The 12,162-nt window shown below is 44.0% G+C and overlaps 1 protein-coding gene across 1 annotated transcript; it reads left to right on the top strand.

Annotated features, from left to right (window-relative positions):
• Nucleotides 1–398: 398 nt before the first annotated feature.
• LOC132086482 (thioredoxin) lies at nt 399–9,600 on the top strand. Its single transcript, XM_059492197.1, has 5 exons — nt 399–575; nt 6,320–6,424; nt 7,001–7,060; nt 7,883–7,948; nt 9,384–9,600. The coding sequence occupies exons 1-5, from the start codon at nt 552–554 to the stop codon at nt 9,444–9,446; spliced, it is 318 nt and encodes a 105-aa protein (XP_059348180.1). The 5' UTR covers nt 399–551; the 3' UTR covers nt 9,447–9,600.
• The last annotated feature ends 2,562 nt before the right edge of the window (nt 9,601–12,162 follow it).

The raw sequence follows: 12,162 nt of genomic DNA, 5'->3' as shown, positions 1-12,162 counted from the left end.
AAAGAAAAATATTCCCGCCTTCCAGCTTTGCAGCAGCCCCACTCTGCCCGCATTACAGGCAACACCACCTCCCTTTCTCGTAAGGCGAGCAAAACGCCGCATCAGGCAGGGCCGCTCCGCGGGGGGACGCGGGGGGGGAGTGGGGCCGAGCACTTCCTGCTCATCGTTACACAGCACTTTTCCAACCTTCCTGGGCTTTGCTTTCTTCCGCTGCTGCTGCCGGTTACCCCTCGCAGCCGGCAGGGACGCACTCTCCCCGCCCGGCCGGGGCTGCGAGCGCCGCCACCCCTCGCTCCCCCCAGCGGGGCCCCCGGCGACCCCGAGCCCCAGCAGCGCCGTGGGCGGGGGCGCGGGGGGAGCGGCAGGAGGCGGGTCGGGCCCCGCGCATGCGTGGCGCGCCGCGGCGCTGGCCATAAAAGGGCGGCCGGGGCGGCGCGGGAGACGCGCTGGGACGGCGGGAGGCGAGGGCGGAATCCGAGCCGAGTGCGGGAGCGAAGCCCTTGGTTCCTTGCCTTTACGCCACCGACCCTCCTTTCCTAGCCGTCGCCGCTATGGTGAAGACCGTGGGCAACCTGGTGAGTCCGATGGGCGGGGCGGCCATGTCCTTTCGCCGTGCGAGGGGCGGACGGCGGGACGAGCATCCCTCCCCGGCGGGCGGGCAAGCGGCGAGGGAGCGCTGCCGGGGGCAGCGAGGCAGGCGGGGATCAGTGCTCGGGCTGCCCCGGGCTCTCGGGAGGCCGTGGCCTGCGGGAGATGGCGGGCGAGAGCCCGTGTGCTGCCCGGGCAGGCGGAGCCTGCTTCGCCCATGCGGCGCGAATGGGGAAAGCCGCGCGGAGGGCTCGGCCAGAGCGGAGGAGGGGAACAAAAAACTGCGCGACCTGAGGCTTCGGGGAGTCGGCATGAGCAGGGGGGTGATGCAATTTCACGTTATGACGGGCCGTTGCTCATCGCCCTTTAAAGTCTTAAGGAAAACGTTCCGTTTCTCAAGCGGACAGCGGCGTACTAGAGCGGCAGGAGGAGAGGACGCAGTCTCAAGCTGCGTCAGGGGAGATTTAGGTTGGACATCAGGAGGAATTTCTGAAAAGACAAGGTGATTAGGTGTTGGAATGGGATTCACAGGGAGAGATGGTTGAGTCACCGTCCTCGCCGATGTTTAAAGAAGAACTGGAGTGGCACTGAGTGCTGTAGTGTGCGTGACAGTGTGGTTTTGGGTCGCAGCTTGGAGCAGCTCAATGATTTCGGAGGTCTTTTCCAACCTAACTGATTTTGTGATTCAGTACCTTAATTTCGCGGTCCTGATTTGCCTTATGTACTCCTAGTGTGTAGGGGCCCAGGCGGCTTTCTTGGAGTTTGGCCTAAGTTCTGTTGCATTTCGGAGCAGGACATAATGGAAAAGTTCATCCATTCTTGACTTGAAAGGAGCTGCTAGAGCCCATTCCCCATACTTAAACAGCAGGAGTTTCTGGCATAAGATGTTATGGTGCTTCTGACATATTCACAACCCTAATGCAGCACATCACTGTTTGGATAGTTCTGTGAATGCAAACACATCTGTGGCTCTGAGATACAAAATAGTAATAAAGCCTAGACCGACACATGGAGAATACCCTGCTGGTGATGAAATTGCATGTGGTCTTGTGCACAGCAGCTGATGTGGTTGATAGACAACAATAGAGTTTTTGTTAGCTGTAACTTAGAAACCCAAGTCTCTAAAAATATTATCCATGCAAACTTAGCAAGCTCTTTATTTCAGGAAAAATCCTGTTGGGCTAGTCTCACCTTTTTGAACTTGAAATTTGGTGCAAGTATCAGTTTGATCTCATGAGGCATCTGCATGTGATGCTGTGTGAGCATCCTATAAGGCCCCAAAAAGTTGCTCAACAAGGTCTTTAACAGGGCTTAGAGTTGTTCTTGTACTCTTAAGTTAGACACAGGAGAAATACCGTCAAAGATATTCTCAACAGGTCAAAACAACAAAAAAAAGACTTTACTGGCGACTTTAGAGAATCAGGGAACTTTGGCAAAAGGTTTAGTGCAACATTCAGTCAACATAAAACACTTCTCAAAGCCTCTTGGCCTCTTCAACTTAGCAAACTCTAAATTTGTTTGATTTCAAGTTACTTAAAAATTCTGTGAGGAGAGAATTAGAAGACAAAAAAGAAAGAAAAGGCATTAAAAAGGGCACATGTAGCTACTAACTGCTGGGTCCCAGTGGTGTTCAGCTGATAGAAATTCCAAGAGGAGGAAGGGTCAAGACATATGCTAGCAGCACGTTTGGCCTTAAATACCGCTTGCCTCCAGTGTGCCCATGACAGGCGGACGCCGTGTGTGTGGGATACGGGCTCTGGGGATGGCGGGTGTGGGCAGTGCGCTGCCTCCCCAGAGCCAGGCCGGACCTGCCCCTTCCCCACACATCTGCACCTCAAATTGTTTCGAGACCCAAGTCTCTCACGCATCCAAGTTTGTTTTCTAGGCTGTGCTCTTCTACAGTCGGTTCACTTTAAAAATGAAAGGCATGTCAGACCTCTCCCACTGGACCGCAAAAGTGTTGGTATCTGATACATAAATATACAAACTAACACTTGTAACCACAGCTCGAAAACCGGTGAATGCCGGAAGCTCCTAAAAAGGAACGAAATGCCTTACCATTCAGGTCTTGGAGAGAGAATGGCGTGTGAATTCCAGAACAACCTGGAATTGTTGTTCTGCCTTGTATCTCTTCCCCTTCTCTGTTTATGGTGGCACAGAAGGGGCAAACTTTTGGTGGAAGGGTCGAGGTTTTTGTTACACACGGGAACAGGTTAAACATGGCAAGTCAAATCTGGCTCTGCTCTAAGTTAGCTAGGCTTCCACTATTGTCCTAGCTATGAGCCTTGTTTAATAGTCTGCTGTAGTTAAAGTGAACTTTGGTTACGCATTCATAGACAGTGTGAACTCAACAGTCATGCTGACAACAGCATTTTAACATCAGTGACACCCAGAGTATTCAAGCACAGGGCAGCTGGGATTTCTGGATTAATTCTGGTTTTCAGTAAAACAGGTTTGTATTCTTCTCAGATACAAAGGGGAAAACCCATTCTTGCACTGTCTGCACTTCTGTGAGTGAGAGCTAGATAGAGGTGGCCCTTTTCCCTGCACACTTCTTCAGAAGCAGACTAGCTTCTGAAGAATGTCTGCTTTCAGGGTGCTTGATGATCCCTCTGTAGTAACTGCTGTAGCACTACAGAAGGAGCTGTATTGGTCGTTTTTTAGTGGCCCTGAGATGAGTAACTAATGTAACTTGTAAGAGGGTTTGACCATGGGACATACTGCCTTTTATAGTCAAAGCTAATGGGGTGTATAAACTTAAAAAGCTGGTGTGCCAAAACTTTCCTCTTCATCCTAGCTGCCTCTCTTGTTATTTAAGTTAAAGAAAATGATGAAAAATTACAGCTTTTGCTATAAGTGATAATTTTAGAAGTGGCCTGTGCTAGGGAGTTCAGGCAGTTGAACCTTTGCTTTGTTTATGCTAGCTTCTGCATTTAAAAGCCTCACTAAATTACATAGTAACCATTGGCAGTCAGCCGATGATTGGGCAGTTCAAGGGTGACTTGATATGTATTGAAAATAATGTTTACAACCAAGCTTTAATCAAATAAGCCAGATAGTGTGGACCTGTATTATCTGTTGCTGAGGGCAGCAGACTCCTCCTTTCAGCACCATCTGAAGGAGGCCAGCAGCCTCCTTTTTGGAGCCTTACCTGGTGCTGGGAACCTCTGGGCCACTAGAGGCTTTCATTGTTAGAGCTTCTTACTTGGCCCTTGGGAACAGATGCCTGCTACCAATGTGTTTGTTGAAGGTAGCATGCCCTTTTCTGCTGGACGACAATACAAGTAGAATGGGGTCTTGTGTGTGCTCAGAGAGATTGTAGTTAAATATTTAAGGGAAAAACAAACAAACAAACCCCCAAACCTCCCCCCCCCCCAAAAAAAAAAAAACATCACCACAAAGAACAAACCAATATTGACCAGCATGCTAGCTGAGGTTTTCCCCAGTGAGCTGCTACCTGGAGAAAATGCTGTTTAACAAAGCATGACAAATAGTCTTGTGATGGGAGGTTCCCCTTCTGGTAACAGAGATTATTTAGTTTTTCATAAAAAAGCTTGTCACTTTACAGTTAACATTAAAGACAACTAGTGAAGTCAGTTGGACTGGTCAAGCAGCTTGTTTTTGTTTTGCGCCTGCTACCGTCTTCCCCCAGGGAAATTAAGCTCACTAGAAAAACCTTCAGAATTTCTCACTATTTCAATATTTTTTAACTCGCAGGGGTAACACCTTTGGACCCAGCATCTTATTTCACTGTCCTGCAACAGTTTTGGCTGATAGTAGAGATAATTTACAGGATAACATCTGATTTGTAGTGAGGACCAGGTCACCAGTGGTGAATGATATATGTGACCAGCTGTAATTATGATGCTGTCCCACTTTCCCTTTGTTCTGTGCAACAACAAACCTCAGGTGTGTGGCCATATGATGAACACATTCCAAAGCTGGCTTCCTTTTACAGAATACAGTAATTATGCAGCTGGACAGGAGACTTAGGGGTTAAAATAGGATGGTCTAACTGGCAGCTGTGGAAGTGGATTCAATAGAGTGGTGCTCTTACAGTGGCAGATGTCTGAGAAGCTATACCAAAAATCAGTAGCAGGATTTCAAGGCCAGAAGAAGTGAAGCTTGATTGAGGAATTTATGATATAAGTACTGGGAGGGAGCAGTGAGTGTGGATTGCTGTGTGCAGGAACACTTAAACATTGTAGGTGGGAATGGGCACAGGAATGCATACTATGTCAGTACAGGAGTAGAGAAACCTAGGGAAAACTTGACCGTTCCTGTCTCTTTCAGAATGAGAGTAGGTGGTGTGGAGTGTTACTATTGGTCTTGTAGCAGAGTAGACTGTGACTGTCCAAGATGCAAGGATAGAAAAACCACCATGTGCCTCTGAAGAGAGCTATGTGGGAGGGAAGAAGTCTGTTAACAGGGAGATGTAATGCTGAGTGTATTTGAAGTTACAGGAAGCTGTGAAGACTTTCACATAGGATTATGCATACATAAGAATGCTCATGCAGGATCTCTGCTTCTTTGTTAAATATATTCATGTCCAGTTTGACTTTGGCTCCTCATCTGTGTGGCATTCTTTGGCTTACTAGAGTCAAGTTGCAACTTACTGTGGCTGATTGCAGAAGCAGGTATGAATTAGTTAACCCCTGCACTGCAAAACCCCTGTGTATGTCTGGCAGTAACCATTCTGCTTTCAGTCAGCTGTTGCTGACAGGATTCCAGTGCTTTGCTCCATTAAGCTGGGAGGGACTAAAGCAGCTCTCTTTTGAAGTTTATACCAACAGCTCTTCTGAAGCTTGATTGCCAAGACAACAAAGTTGAAAATTACTTACAAGTGACTTGTACTTTCTTTGACATAGACAGTATCAGAATGTAGGTGATCAACACTTTCTGTTTCTGCTTGAGATATTTGTTTGCCTTTTGCTAGGATGCAAGTATTTATTGCTTTTAATGTCTTTCAGTTCTATTAAAGCATTCACTTTTTGACCAGCAAAAAGGAGTAATGGCATGTAAGATGTTTAGTTCCAAGAAATATTGTCCAGAGATGATTTGTATGACTAAGTGCAACACAGAGTGGAAGACTCAGAATAAGTATTGGATGTTTACTTGTGTAGTCTGTATGTGTAGCGTTGCTTTGGCTAATGATGTCAAATGTGGGTTCACTTGGCAAAATAACTATCCTATGAGGTTGCTTTCAAAAACATGCTTTAGAATAAAACACACAGTATTATTTTAATGTTAGCCATTGATTGGAAATGTCACCAGAGTGGATGACTGTACAAAGGTTTGTGTCTGTCCTTTCCAAATTCTGCAGATGAAAGTCTGTTCCAGATGAAGATGAACATCTTACTGCCAAGATGAAATGAGAAAATGGATTATAAAATCTCTAAGGATCATTTTTTGGGGATAACACAGAGCTGTCAGAGTTGAGTATCATGAGTAGAGAATTTCTAGCTTGTTTCCACAATTCAGTGAGTTTGAGCATTGTGGTTGTTTTCTAATTGGTGAGACATAGGACACTGACTGCTGCTAGCACCAAAAAAACCAATTCATACTGAAGCGCAAGTGATGGTACAAATAACCCAGTTAAGTGTTTAAGACTTGCCATAATGATTAGTGTGTTAGGTCTGAGAGCAAGCCAGCACTGGGATTAGTCTTGTATCATTTAGGAAAGGAGGGGGAAATCATCAATGTGTTCTTTTTGGTTTTTTTTTTTTTGTAGGTTGAATTTCAGGCAGAACTGCAATCTGCTGGTGAGAAGCTCATAGTAGTTGATTTCTCTGCCACATGGTGTGGACCATGCAAAATGATCAAGCCCTTTTTCCACGTAAGTAGTTTTTCTGGGTTTATTTCTGCATTAAATTTTATATAAATGTTTGTGTTCCTTGAACATGGAGGAAAGTTCTTTTGCCTTATGCAATTTTAAGTCTACCAAGTGAAATAGACTGACCATTGGTATAGTTGGGAACTAATATGAGGTTTAGCTTTTGTCCTGGTGCCTACATTTTGGGTACATGGAGACCTGCCAGTTGCATTGCAACCTTCTGTACACTCAATGTAACTCCTCAGCTGTGTTTAGGTGGCCGTGTTATCTCATTCTAAGGTATGAGAAGCTGTAGCATCTTTGGGTGATTAGCTGAAGGCTGCAAGAGAAGGCCTTCCACCTATGTCTTAGCATATATTGGGTCTTTGTGGGGAGAACGTATTTCCACAGACTCCTCCAGAAACAGTCGGCAGCAGAACAGAAAATTTTTGCTCTGGTAGTAAAAAGCTGCTTTAAGATGATAAAGCATGTTTCATTAGCAGTTTAAGCACCACTAGCCTTTCCATTTATATGAATGCATCTTTTCAGGAAGCTTTCCTGGGACACTGTAACTGCATAGTTCTTTTTATTTCTTTCTAGAGTTTGTGTGAGAAGTATGGTGATGTGATATTCATAGAAATCGATGTGGATGATGCCCAGGTAAGGTCTGGGATGGTCCTGAAGGAGGACAGCTAAAGACTTCCATGCAAGTGACAGCCAAGAATTCAAAATGTCTTCATGCATTTTGAATCAAAATCTGAAACAAAACAAGAGTTTTGTTAAAGTTAAAATTGAAACACAGGGATTTAGCTAGAAAGTTTGTTCTGTTCAGGTTTTCCCTGCAAAAAAATTAATTCTATCTGCTGGTTGTCAGCACTCTTCAAGTCCTATGGCATGTGTTGGATAACTTGGAAGCAATGACCCTTTATTTTGGGAGGGAGTGTTGGTCTGAGGTCTTAAGCTGCTTTGATGCAGTCTTCCTTAAACCTAATGGTTCACAACCTACTGATCTGTCTGGTCCCTCCACTGCTCTTGGCACTTTTTCCTCTTTCATTAAAAATTAAATTAGGTCTTGAATTAAGTGCAATATAATGTCTGCTGTATTGCAGTTTCAACATTGTCTAATAGGTACTTGAAAAATATCACATGGAAGCCCAAGAGTTGCCATAGGGCTCTTGAGTCTTACAGGGCGACATCTGTTTTGATGTGGAAGTCTGGCTTTTTCCAAGCACGGAGTACAGGTTAAGGTTTTTGCTATTGCATTAATTAAGTATTGAAGAAGAGATCTTTAAGGCTTACTTCAGGCGGATGTTAACACTGCACTGGTTTTGCTAGTGATGAAATAGCAGAAGTTCTTTTGCTTTGTCTTGAACAGCAATGGCTTTACCCCATCACCTAAACAGAAGTCAGCTAGAGTGGGTTCTAAATTTAGCATACTTAAGAATGCCCAGTTGAAGATGTTTTTTTTTTTGTCTCTTCCAGGATGTTGCTTCACACTGTGATGTGAAGTGCATGCCAACGTTCCAGTTCTACAAGAATGGAGAGAAGGTAAGCTCTGTCTTCTTGGAACTGGAGCAGGCAAAATATACACTTGAAAGAAGATTGGGAGTGTTGGACTGCTTAGTCTGCTTTCTCTTGATTATGTCTCTATGGTACCAGTAGCATTAAGGCACTCCTGAGAGCAAGCATCTTAGTTACATCTTAGTACATTACATCTTAGTACCACAGCAGATGTAACCAGCAGTTAACTGGTGATGCAAACTGCGTTGTTCACAGGTAGGGAACTGAGTTAGTTACAGGTCAATCTTACAGACAATTTCATGAGAGACTGTGGGGTGAGATGTCTGTGTTAAGACTGCTTAGCACCCTGTCCATCTGCCTAGCACCCTGCCTTTTACTTGGCTGGTGTTTGTTATCTGGGTGCAGCTTGTGTTGAAGAGAGAAATTACTATAGGTGCCTATGGAATCCTGCCCAAACAGAAGTCTCTAACCTGGTTGAGGTTATATACAACAAGCAGCTGTTTAGTTTATTTCACAGAGAGGCTGTATAACCTTTGACGTGAAGGTCCTGTCCCTGTTTAAGGACTGAGCAGACCTCTTTTGTCTGCTCTGCCAAGAGATGGATGAGATGGGATGCAGATTGTGCTCTGACAGCACAGTGTGCTGCCTGTGCAGGGTAGTTTGAGTAGCTCTCTGCATGAACTTGCTGAGCTGATTGTGTTGTCTTTGGGCTTTTAGTTTGCTAAGCAAGCTGAAGGTAGGCTTTTCTGAAGGAAAACAGTGCTCTGGGTGTAAGTTTCATGGCACCTTGGATAGTTGAGTGTCACAGGTAGGGTGACTTTCAGCACAGTATGGGGTCAGTATGAACCTTTGACAGTTCTGTTAGACTGAACTGCAACTTCGTGATGTCATTGGAAGAATTGTGATTACAGTGTGATAGTCAATATGTATTGAGCAAGCAGCTTCATGGCCTGTAGTCTGCTCTCTGCCTTCCATCCCTGTAGATACAGGAGGACAGAGCTGCAGTTTTTGAGACAGCAGATGAATGTTGCCTGTCTTTCTGCTCTATAAGTTGCAAGAAGATCAGTTCTCACAGGAGAAGCCAGGCACAGGAGTAGGTCATTTGGAATAGTCCTTCCAGAACTTGATTGGTAGGGTCCTGAGTAACTCAAGGTGACTTTGAGCTGCCTTTGATATGTGGGGACCTTCAGAATCCCTTCAAGCCTCTTTTTGAGTCTAACATAATACTGACCCAGGATTAATGGTAGTCTGGAAGTGAAGTTTGATAGTCTTCTGTCTCAACTTTTGCGTGAGTTGAATTGAGTAGGAAATAAATATATGAACATCTGCAAAATACTCTGTTTTGAGAGTGGGAAAAATTTTAGTTTTTAGCAGAGTTTAATAGGTGTGTATGTGACTGGATGCTATGCAACTAATGTTAAGAAGCATTGAATGCAGTTCTAAAATCAATCTCTCTTTACAGGTGCAGGAGTTCTCTGGGGCCAATAAAGAGAAGCTGGAAGAGACCATTAAAAGTCTACTCTAATCTCCAGCTATGAAGACATTGAAGTGTGACTGCTTTGGCTAAATTGCAGCCTGCAACTTTTCTACTTAAAAAAATAAACAAGCTAGCTAGATTAAATGGTGCAAACTATCTTCTTGGTCCATGTATATGAGTAAAATAAAGTATAAACTCTTCACTTTTGGGTATTGTTGTGTGTTTAACAAAAAGCTTAGTCATTTCATAATGTCAGGTGAGTGTCAGGTTTTGCTGTGTTAAAAGAGTACTGTCTGTGTACAAAAACTTGTCAAAGGCAACCTCATCTGTTGTTGGCTTGGGAGCCATGACAGTTGCTTTAGGAGGAGTCTGCTGCCACCCTACTCAGATGGCAGTCACTATGCTATAATCTAGTTTACAAATACCAAAAGAGGAGTTGGAGAAAAGAGAGTAGTCACTGGGTGGGATACTTCTTTCTTTCATTACATCTTTTTAGTTAAAAGATTTTTTTAAATATTTCAAGCTGCATTTTAGAGTTCAAAGCTAATAAGACTTGTCCTTCCAGAGCATTATACCAATCCTACCATGGAAGTGCAAGGTAGGACTTGGACTTGCTCTTTTTGCCTTTTTAATTTGCCTTGCCATTTGTATGTGTACCTTCTGGTTCTATTAGTAAAGAAGTGTGTTTAGTCTGAGTTGGGCTGCTTTGTTCCTAGGCATTAGTCTGGAACAAATGACTGAAGAAGTAAAACTTGTAATCTTATGGTGAAGAGAATTATAGATTTATGTACTCTTGTAATTTTCTTTTGATTGCTCTGTTGCACTCTCAGAACACAATTGACACTGTGTTGGACAGTAAACTGGTCTCTGTGGTACTCCAATCTTGAATCAGGCTGTCTGGATGAATGCTGACTTGCCAGCCTTTTTATACCTGCCATTCACCTACTCTTGGCACTGTAACCAAGGGAACAGTGTTTTTTCCACTGTATCAAAATGGCTTCCTTGCTGGCTTGGATGTCCTGTATAAAAACTCAGTGAAGAAGGGAGCAGGGCTGTAGCTACCAGTGAGTACAGCTTAGTGAGCTGTGCTGCTCACTGAATATTGCTCATGGAAAACCTAGACTTCCTGCTGCATATGCAAACAATGTGGAATGAATAAGCCTCTTGTCTTTGTGGTAGGAAACTCACCCATGACTCAGCCTTACACTCACTTCACAAGTATGCATGAATTTTTTGATGACTCTGGAGGACTGGGGGCCTTGAACAGCTTAATGTGTAAGTTCCTAATTTGAAACAAGATTTTTCTAGTCCAAGAAGTGGCCACACCCTTTACTTGAGAGTGAGCCATCAAGGCTCTTTTTGGATGTAAGTTCTGAGTTGTGATTATGCAATGAGAAGAACGTGGAAAAATGTTTTCCATCTAGTTCTGGCTATTTGACGAAGAGAAGCGCAGTTGCATGTTTGAACTGTTCAAAGGTAAATGGGAAACCACTATCCCAAGTGGTGGGTGCCATGAACAGACTTGTGAGGAGAGAATAAAATGAAGCTGTAGCAAGAAGGCACTATATGAACACACACTATCTGCAAGCAGGCATTGCTTTTGAAAGCAGTTTCTGCATGGCCTACTTAATCCCTTTGGGCAGTAACTGTGAACAAGAAAGCTTAAAAAAATTCCTGCTGAAAGTTCCAGATGAAGTTCAATAAGAGGCCCTGGCATCCTGCTTCATTCTTAAATAATACTGAAGTGTGCTACCACATACAGTATTTCTGCTGAGGCAAGACCCCAGACAAGGTTGTTGCAGGGGAAAAGCGCGGTCAGTGGTGCTTTGCTGCTTGTGTGTGGAGTTTAACTTAATACTTTGCTTAGTTTTTTAGTAAAATTATACTCGGCAGTAGCCTTGGACAATCCAGGTGACAGTGACTGGAAATACAAGTTGTGATTGGAAAAACCAGAATAGCTGGAATATCTCTTGTGCTGAAGCAAGGGCTGCAAAGCAGTTCTTAAAAGGGCAGTGAGTTCAGCTTCCTGTGCTGCAGTATATTCCCCTCCCAAGAACTGGTATGTAGGCATACTGTGATGAAAATAACTTGCATAGCCTAATTTCAAAGAGGTTCTTTAAGGCTTGGCTCTTTGAGGAATATGCAGTGAGGATTTCCATGTTAGGTGAACTTTCTTTTTAAAGGAAATAACACATAGTCCTCAAATGCAGAGTTATACCAGCACGTGACTGTAGTTGGTCCTCGCCATTACAGGTGATGGAAAGCAAAGCCTATGCTTTGTTTTGGTTTTATGTAAGGAGCCTGGGTTCCGGAAAGCAAAGCCTATGCTTTGTTTTGGTTTTATGTAAGGAGCTTGGGTTCCTAGGAACCCTGGGAGGAGAGAACCCTAGTTCAGGATGGGAACTGGCTTGAATCTTTCAGCAGGCAAGGTGTGTGTTTCAGTCTTTAACAAGCCTAGGTATAGCAAATAAACGTTTTGTTCTAAATGGAATGGGTATGAATATCCTTGCTAAAGCCTAGGGCATATGCCCTCCCACAAGTATTAAGTAATAGAGAGCTGGCTAGGTGCATTTTTTCGTTTGTTTTTCTGTGTGAAGGTGTGAGGCTAGTATTGCTGTGTGCCAGGCTGTTACATGGTTTTGCAAGGGTTCCTCAGGGTGAGAGAGATAGACGAGAATCTTGGCTTCATGATCAGAAGGCTGGATTTATTAATTTATGATATATAATACATTATGACTGTACTAATATGAATAGAGAGAAAAAA

The sequence above is a fragment of the Ammospiza nelsoni genome, chromosome Z, assembly GCF_027579445.1.
Source record: "Ammospiza nelsoni isolate bAmmNel1 chromosome Z, bAmmNel1.pri, whole genome shotgun sequence".
Classification (NCBI taxonomy): Eukaryota; Metazoa; Chordata; class Aves; order Passeriformes; family Passerellidae; genus Ammospiza; species Ammospiza nelsoni.
Note: the sequence above shows the minus strand (reverse complement) of the source record. Positions and strands in the feature narration are given on the sequence as shown.

What these genes read in the sequence shown, in the direction of transcription:
- LOC132086482 (XM_059492197.1), top strand. Translation starts at nt 552, where the DNA reads ATGGTGAAGACCGTGGGCAACCTG. An exon ending in TGAAGACCGTGGGCAACCTG is followed by an intron (nt 576 to 6,319) that starts GTGAGTCCGATG and finishes TTTTTTTTGTAG; the next exon opens with GTTGAATTTCAGGCAGAACT. An exon ending in TGATCAAGCCCTTTTTCCAC is followed by an intron (nt 6,425 to 7,000) that starts GTAAGTAGTTTT and finishes ATTTCTTTCTAG; the next exon opens with AGTTTGTGTGAGAAGTATGG.